Source organism: Cicer arietinum, chromosome 7 (assembly GCF_000331145.2).
Source record: "Cicer arietinum cultivar CDC Frontier isolate Library 1 chromosome 7, Cicar.CDCFrontier_v2.0, whole genome shotgun sequence".
Lineage (NCBI taxonomy): Eukaryota > Viridiplantae > Streptophyta > Magnoliopsida > Fabales > Fabaceae > Cicer > Cicer arietinum.
Window position 1 is genome coordinate 23,658,678 of NC_021166.2, and position 9,221 is coordinate 23,667,898.

General features: G+C 33.8%; 1 protein-coding gene across 4 annotated transcripts; it reads left to right on the plus strand.

Annotated features, from left to right (window-relative positions):
* The first annotated feature begins 502 nt into the window (after positions 1-502).
* On the plus strand, positions 503-8,186 carry LOC101503342 (uncharacterized). Of its 4 annotated transcripts, none has more exons than XM_073363946.1 (9): positions 503-1,026; positions 1,634-1,792; positions 2,407-2,490; positions 3,804-3,902; positions 4,816-4,908; positions 4,986-5,129; positions 6,415-6,526; positions 7,360-7,411; positions 7,513-8,186. In XM_073363946.1, exons 1-8 carry the CDS (start codon positions 676-678, stop codon positions 7,377-7,379), a joined length of 1,062 nt encoding a protein of 353 aa, XP_073220047.1. In that variant the 5' UTR covers positions 503-675; the 3' UTR covers positions 7,380-7,411; positions 7,513-8,186. The 4 variants fall into 4 exon arrangements, with proteins under 4 accessions (XP_073220047.1, XP_004509868.1, XP_073220049.1 ...); XM_004509811.4 differs by having other exon boundaries at positions 6,415-6,522; XM_073363948.1 differs by lacking the exon at positions 3,804-3,902 and having other exon boundaries at positions 6,415-6,522.
* Positions 8,187-9,221: the final 1,035 nt, after the last annotated feature.

Here is a 9,221-nt window from a genome sequence, read left to right on the forward strand (position 1 = left end):
TCTGGAAAAAGCTGGAAAAAAAAAGGCTTCAAAAGTTTAACATTCAAGGAAAGGTTCGAAGGTTTGGAAAAATCTGAAAAAAAAAAAAGCTTCGAAAGTTTAACATTCTAGGAAAGGTTCGAAGGTTTGGAAAAATCTGGAAAAAAAAGGCTTCGAAAGTTTAACATTCAAGGAAAGGTTCGAAAATTCCTTACTTTTTCACTTCGAATGTGTGAAAGGTTCGAATATTTGGTAGGGTGGGAGAATCGGATGTTTCAGAGTTTCGAACAAATGGGGAATAAAAGGAAAGTTAATTTTTTTTAGGATTTTATAGTTAAAATTAGGTGCAGTATGGTCTTTTACTTATAGTTGGGGGGTGGAAGGTAAAAGTGGGGGGTCAATTCTCAAAAATAATAGGTGCCAATAGCAATCCATTTTCACACAGGCAAAAGGGCCCAACAACACAGCCCAGTCCAAGTAACCAACACACCTCAACCTCACTAATCGTTCTTCTTCTTTCACTTGCACTCTCACTTTCATCACTTTCGTGTTTTAATTTCAACTCCCAATTCCCCAAGTCAAATTTTCCTCATACTTAAACACTCAATTCCACAATGCATTTTCCTTCACTTTCTCATCAACAACAAATCAATTTCTGATTCTCCACAAATTCAATTCGCATAACTCTTCTCTGTCATGAACGCCTTGTTTTCACAGCTGTCATCATATACAGCTACTATAATCGGAAGAACCACACGATTCGTCGCTAACCATTCTATCAACGGAAACCCTAACGGTTTCTCGTTTCCGATTAAATCACAGTATTGTTGTGTTAGGTCTTTTCGTTCAGAATTCGCGGTGACAGTTACGAATACTCGGTGCTATTCAACTAAAAAAGGACGCAAGAGTGGTTCTTCTCAGTTGCATAAGGTGGAAACTGAAACAAAGATGGATCAGGAAAAGGATGCTTTCTATGTTGTAAGGAAAGGAGATGTTGTTGGAATTTATAATAGTCTCAGTGATTCTCAAGCTCAAGTTGGATCTTCTGTAATTCTCTTACGATACCTCTTTTGTGCTTTGCTAATTTAAATATTGTTATTAAAATTTTGTGCTTTTTCAATGTTTTTATTGGTAACAAGATTGTAGGGGAGAAAAGAAAATGTTTGGTTGAAAATGTAGATACTAGTTAGTAACTGTTAGTGTCCGAGTAACTGCAATTATGCTTACTAGCTGAAATACGACCGCTTTTCTATTGTGTTTTGTTGTATATGCATGATATTGTGTTATATTGTATATCGTTTGGTTTTAATTTAATTCGCTTGTTTTAGATTCATAAGGTGTCTGTTATTTGAATTTATCTAAACTTTAGTTTCAATATTCATTGTGTATGTTTTTAAATTTAAATTTAGAAAAGATCAGAAAAAGGTCCGACCAAAGTTGATAGTTATATTTGCAGCATGATTTTCTGAAGCTAGTTTTAAAATATCAAATTTTCTTTTTCTTAACTGCTGAAACTTGGCTTAGTGATATGTGTAGTTATTGATTTGAGAGTATTATGGTGTTTTGTGTTTGTTGTTTCCATTCTTATACCTATATCGAAAAGTGATTTTTAGTGGTTCTTATGGATGAGGTATGGGTGTTTCTGTTGTGTTAGGTATGCGATCCTCCTGTTAGTGTATACAAGGGATATTCATTGTCAAAGGAAACCGAGGAATATCTTCTCTCGCATGGACTAAAAGATGCTTTATACACAATTAGAGCCTCTGATTTGACAGAGGATTTGTTCGGCACGCTTGCTCCTTGTCCTTTCCAGGTAAGTAACAGTTTCAACGTGTTTGATTTTCCTTCTTATTTTTGATGAATAATCGTCTGTCAAAAAATATGATGAGAAAACGTGATGTGCGCTGAAGACATTCAATCCTCTGAGAACTTGTATCCACTTCTATAAGTTCGATTTTTTTTTTCTTATTTAAAAAAAGCTTGCAGCCTCAGTCCATATTTGTATTGTTTTAATCCTGAGTTGAAGACATTCCATGAAGAGTAATTCGACATGATAGAAAAATGTGCTCTCAGATAACTTCAAATTGGCAGGGCATTGGTGGTTGATGGGAGTAATTCCTCTTTCACTTTGATATTTGCTCAAGGCAATATGTGTATAATGCTTCAAAATGTCCAATACATTTTCAATTATCAACTGCTAATTTCAGTTCCTTAATTACAATTTTATAAAACCTGTTTTGTGGTTACTTTATAAAAAACCAGGTAGTAGATAATTGTATTTTGCATTTAAAAGTTCTTATAAAGATAGTATTATATATTATAGCTCGCACACTTCTGTTTCCTTGACGTATGCTTTCTCTTTAGACACCTTTAATGTGGTTTTAGGTTTGTTAATGAAGAAATTAGAAAATTTATTACGTGTTTCAGGATCCTTCTTCTAGCAAAGGGGCCACATCAAATGTGGATACATCTAAAAAGAGAGCTCTAGAAGTGCTTGAACAAGATAATGTGGTAAGTTTATCACAATTTGAAACTACAAAATGCTTATCAGGAAAGCAAAGATCGAGTATTATGTATCTGTATGCTAAGATGTTATGTTTGACAGTTGTGTTAGAAATTATCAATTTGTCATATCTGTATTATTTAGATAACTCATATTGAGAGTTATGCTTGTGACACCACTCTCATGTCCCTCTAATTGGTATTCTTTTACCTGTATTTCTAACTTTATGATATATTTCATTGCATAGATTCTTTTGTGGCATTTAATCTGATATTGGTCATGAATCATTACATAAACATGCATAACTATATAATAATAAATAGTCAAGTGACCAACACTTGTTAGTTCAAGTGGCGTGGAGGAGCATGGTTTTCCTTAAGCAAGGTCTCGGGTTCGAGTCATGTGAATGAAAAAGATAGGAGCTGAGAGAGCTTTGTCCCTATATATCATTGCATAGATGCTTTTGTGGCATTTAATCTAATATTGGTCATGAATCATTACATAAACATGCATAACTATATAATAATAAATAGTCAAGTGACCAACACTTGTTAGTTCAATTGGCGTGGAGGAGCTTGGTTTTCCTTATGCAAGGTCTCGGGTTCGAGTCATGTGAATGAAAAAGATAGGAGCTGAGAGAGCTTTGTCCCTATATATGGATCAACCCAGCTCAACTCATATTAGTTAGGATCCAATACGACTTTGGGATACTTAGAATTTAGACAAATAAAAATAAATAGTAAAGTGTTATTGATGGTGTTGTGTATGTCAGTAAAAGTTTTACTTATTAAAATGCTCGAGTTAATTCTCGGTAATTATATCATAAAAGTATTACTGGACTGTCAGATGCATGAAATGATACACTTGCATTTTCGGTAAGAAACCTCCATCAAGTCTAATATTAGTCAAGACATGAGAAAATGTTGTTGATGTAAGTTATTAAGCACTTTTTTGGTTTGAGAGGATGTTTCTTGTTTTTACTGATAATTACAAATTATCACTTTACCTTTTCCAGAAACAGAAAAAGAATTAACATTGTTTTCATTGTTTCAAGTACAGATACCAATCTTTGAAAATAGGAAATACAGTGAAAATAAGGTGGTACTTTTGTAATTATTAATGAAAACAGGAAATGAAAACATAAACCATTTTCTTTAATCAAACAGGCCTAAGGGCCTTGACACAATGGTTGGTGATACTGCCGTTTGATTAAGGCCATGGTCACGGATTTGGGTATCTTTTCTTACTGTGTTGATTTTTCATAACTGAATGCACTATCCAAATATTTTTGGTAAGGTTCTGACATAAATTTCTTGCTTAGCCGAAAGTAACTGGTTCGACATCCCTCTCTGAAGACCCCTTGAGAAAGCAAGTCAAGTTAGATCATGCTGTTGTGGCCAAAGCATCTTCACTTGCAAATGTAAGCATAAACCATATCAATGCTCGCGTATGCAAATTGCAAAATCATGTTTACTCAGGGTTCCCTATTTCTACAACAATCGTAGATGCATCTTCTCCTTATGCAGTTGCTATTATGTACACATGAACATTTTAATCTGTAAACTAGTGTGTGATAGTCAGGGCCAATTGCATTAAGTTGGTTTCCTTTCTAACTGAAGCAACATGTTTTATGAGATTGTCAAGTCTAGGATGTTGGCTACTTTGGTCCTGTCATTGCACCTTGAAAAGTATTGACTGAAATGCATGTAACCCCTTCAATTATAGGTCAATTACTGAAAGAGTAATGCGGATTCTCCACACAGGAGAGGATGTGGCCTGATTTTCACCAGAATGTAATTTTCTTTACTTTAAATTAGAATATATCCAGTTAAACTCAACCAAGACAATTTGTGATGGAGCTTACAAAAACGTTTCTTATTGGTAGCAATGCTCTTGCAGAAAAGTGAAAATACCTATGGGGTTGAAAACACAGCAACCGGTCTCCCTGAACTTACAAACATTTGAAATAGTATACATATATCCCCTCGTTTATTTGTGAAAAAGGCCCTTATAGAATAGAGTCAATATGCCCAATTTGGTAAGTTCAAGGAATCAAGTTGTCAAGTTTTGAACCATAGGGCGTTTGTGCAGTTGACTTGTAGTTGAAGGCTGAAGGGGTTCTCTGCATTTTATTCTAAGATATTAGATGCAATCCGGGCTAGTTACATGATTTCCCACTCGTTATTTTAATTGCAGACTCTAGAATTATAGAGGGCTCATTGGAGGCTCTCTAGTTGCTATTGTTAGTTTGTATCCTACAGAGTTTTGGATGAATTGTTTTGTTTTGATTAGTTTTCTTTATGATTCATATATGTATTCATATCCTTGTGCAGAAGACTTGTATTGTTGAGTTTGATGGTGCGTCAAAAGGAAATCCTGGAAGAGCTGGTGCTGGGGCTATTCTGCGATCTAAAGATGGGAATTTGGTACACATCTGATATTTCTGTGAATGTGCATAATTTTCATAAAACTATTAATCTCTTTAATCATTAGTACTTTAAAGATTTACAGGGTTCGTGAAGGCGTGGGTATAGCAACAAACAATGTTGCTGAATATCGTGCAATGATATTGGGAATGAAATATGCTCTTAAAAAAGGATTCACCAGTATCTCTATACAAGGGGACTCTAAACTTGTCTGCATGCAGGTTGGCCATTTATATTCTTCTTTATGTTTAGTTTATGTTTTTAAATTTCATTATAGTATATTTTCGTTGTTTTTTTACTTTTTGCATTTTATAGTGCTTTAATCTTTTCCTTATTTTTGATTAAACATTTATCCGAAAACTGTGTAAAATAGCAATAGTATTGTGATAAACCTGATTAATTTTGGGAGAATACTTGAAGTTTATGTTCATAGATGTTGCCTCTTTGGTGATACTTAGCATCCTTTGGAAGCACTTGATATCGGGTTTCATTTCCATTAGTAGCATTATTTGGTAGCATTTGGTAGATGAGTTAGATAAGACAAAATATATTATTAGTGCATTTTAAAATTAAAAATAAACAGAACTAGACATGTGGTTGAGAAAGAGTGGAACCAAGGAAAACATAATAGAATACTTTGCCTATTAAACTCTGTGTGCAAAACTCACGTTGAGTCTTCATACTCTCTTTGAAGCTTGAGCCCATCTTTCTTCATTCCCACACCTGGTTTTACCACTTATTTTGTATCCAAAATGTGAAAAAACTTTGCTCCTCGAAAAAATAAACATAGCCTTTAACATCAACCCATCTTTGTCTTTTAACCTTTAAAAATTAAGTAAGAAAGTTTGATGTATCTTGTCCATTTTTGGAACAAATTCATCAACGTTCTTTGACCCATTTTTGCCTATATTTGGGACGAAGGTAGTATCTTGTAAGTATGATACACTCACTGGTTTTGATAACCCCAAGTTTTAAATCAGAAGTACATTAAGAAAAACTGTAAGTTGGTTGTGACATTTTTACTTTAATGTTGGACGTAACTTGTGGAATAACTTGATAAAAGGTGGTTTTAAGTTATAGAAAAATCTTAAAACAGTCTCTACATAATACAACACTGTAGTGTTATCAATTTTGAAATTAGAATAGAATAAATTACACCATTCCAATATGATTTACCTGATATCACTGTGTCCTAGTGGTGTATAGATTGATTCTACCAGCCTCTACTTGATACCTTTATCACACACTTAATAACATTGAAGGCTTATGTATAAATCTAATAAATTCAAACACCATAATAACTTATAAGTAATATGCCGTTCCAGTTCTAAGTTGGAATCAAATCACTCAAAATAGAATAAGACAATCCCAAGTTACACAATTAAAACCCTTAATAAATGATAGATCGAGGTATTCTAATCTATTTCATTTTCAATTGGTAGCTTATGATCACTATTATTTACAATTTGTTTCTTTTCAATTTTCCCGTGCTACTGCATGAAACAGATTGATGGTTCATGGAAAGTCAAGAATGAGAACTTGTCTACATTGTATAAGGTGGCCAAAGAACTCAAGGATAAATTTGTGTCATTCCAGATCAGTCATGTTCTAAGGGTAGGTATAGTTTACTGAACTATTGGTGTATATGGAATTTCATTTGGCTCTATATTGGCTATTTATATTATTGAGTACCTTAATCTTGCAAATTATCTAAAGTAGAAGAAATAAGTATTTTCAGTAATAAAGCTCCAAAAAATGTGAACAGTTAATGTCTTCTGGAACTTCTAGAGGTTATGCTTTTTCCTCTTAAAAGATTTGTTGATATGATACACAAATTGTTGGCACCCGTTCAACATAAGGGTATTATCTATTAAGCTTTTAACACTAAAAATCAATGAGATGAAGGTAGTATACAGCACATGAATGGAATATAATGATAATAGAATAGAACAGAACGGATTACGAAATACTGTTTCATTCTTCTTAGTTCCAATCCTTTTAGTTAAATAAAAAATATATTACTTTTTGAGGTCATGCTATAATATTCAAGTTTAAATCCACCAAACATAGAATGGAAATTCTGGAATCTATATGTTTTGTTCCGTCCTTATTAGGTACACGTCTACTAAATGTGCATTGACTCCTTACTTGTGGGTACAGATATGTTTTCATTGAATTCTATAATAAATGCACCAGCACCATTCCTTTTTGGTTGAATTCACTTTCTAAATGGCTATTTGTTGAAGACCTGATGGGCATAATTTCCTATATGCTAATTCTACTTCAGAGACAGACCTAATAAAAGTTCATTGAATATTAATTGTGTTCCCTTTAGGAATCATTTGTTTTATGCATCACTTCTTTCCTTTGAGATTTAATGTGTTCGAAAAAAAGAGCCTCCAGCTGCTTTTATTTGCGCTTCAAAAATAACTTTATTTTTCCTTTGTCAAGGAGTTCAACTCCGAGGCTGATGCTCAAGCAAATTTGGCCATCCATCTTGCTGGTGAGGCTTTCAAAATCTTCAATATTTATTCTGATATAAACCTCTCTTCATTTTTATATGTACTTGTGTTAAACCTTTCTAAGCTTTCTCTGCTTTTACAGATGGCCAAGTTCAGGAAGAGTATGTAGGTTAATTAATTCATGGAAGTTAATTGTTATTTTTGGGTTCGTGGCGGAACTCCTGCAATTTGCGGATTCTCGTCGCCGTTCTTTCATTTATTGGTGTCAATTTTATAGCAATCAAACCACAAGAATAAATGATTTTGAACTAGTCGTTTATCACTTGTCATGAACATTTGGCTAATGTTTTATAGCCTAGTGTATTTTGACTGATACAGTGTGGATAAAGGCCCTCAGCAGCCAGCAATGCTAGTGAAAGTAATATTTGACATCAGACTTTTTCAATTTTTGTCAAAGGTTGTGGAGTGAAAGATTCCCACTAGCGACTTGAAGTTGAATTTTGTGTTTTTCATTCTTGGGGGATATGGTAGATTAGAAACTCTTTTTTGTCTATTGCAGACATGATTATTACTATTATTCATTTATTATACTAGTTATGCTTCTGGTCTGAAAGTGTTGTTTCATTTCTTGTAACAATATCAATATTATGTAACCTCGTGCATAAAACAGTATTTGGTGATGAAGTTATCTCTAGGGTCAATATGGCATATGATTATTTGCTTAATCAGTGAAGTGGATCAGCTTTGTTTATACATCACTCCGCTAAGTCGGCTCACTGAATTGGCATGTGATTAGAAGCTAATGTTTTCAAAAGCCAATCCATTGATTTGTTTTGCTTTAGAGAATTGTACGTTGAATGTTAAACATTCGAAGCTTTGTTTTTCCAGATTTTTCCAGATTTTTCCAAAACTTTCGAACATTTCGTTGAATGTTAAACATTCGAAGCTTTGTTTTTCCAGATTTTTCCAGATTTTTCCAAAACTTTCGAACATTTCGTTGAATGTTAAACATTCGAAGCTTTGTTTTTCCAGATTTTTCCAGATTTTTCCAAAACTTTCGAACATTTCGTTGAATGTTAAATATTCGAAGCTTTGTTTTTCCAGATTTTTCCAAAACCTTCGAACATTTCGTTGAATGTTAAACATTCGAAGCTTTGTTTTTCCAGATTTTTCCAGATTTTTCCAAAACTTTCGAACATTTCGTTGAATGTTAAACATTCGAAGCCTTGCGTTTTCTAGATTTTTCCAAACCTTCGAACCTTTCCTTGAATTCTAAACTTTCGAAGCCTTTCTTTTTCCAGCCTTTTCCAGACATTCGAAACTCTCTATGAATGTCAAACCTTCGAAGCCATTTTTTTCCAGAAATGTTCAACCATTCGAACCTTTCCTTGAACTTGAAACATTCGAAGTTCAAAAGTTTCGAAGGTTTCCTTGAAGATGAAATATTCGAAATGTAAAAGATTCGAGCATTTCTGAAAGATTCAAAAAACTGGGCTTCGGAACTTTGAGATTGATGGAAAGTTTCGAAATTTGGTTTCGAAAGTTTGGTTTCCCAGTGAAACTTTCGAAATGTTATTTGGGTTTTTTTAAATTTTTTTTCATTTGTTTTTAATATTGGTATATTGATATATTGCAATGCCTAGAATGAGAGGTGCCTTTGGTCAGATTATTCGTAACATCATAGGTGACAGACGTGATGATGTAGAGAGAATTCCACCAACAGCATCAAACAGACGACGCAACGAAGCAAATCGTCCTATTAGGCAGCGTCGTCGAAGACAACAGGAGGTTCAGGACGATGATGTTGACTCCACCGAGCATGCACATATGGAGGAGGATGTCCCTCAGCCG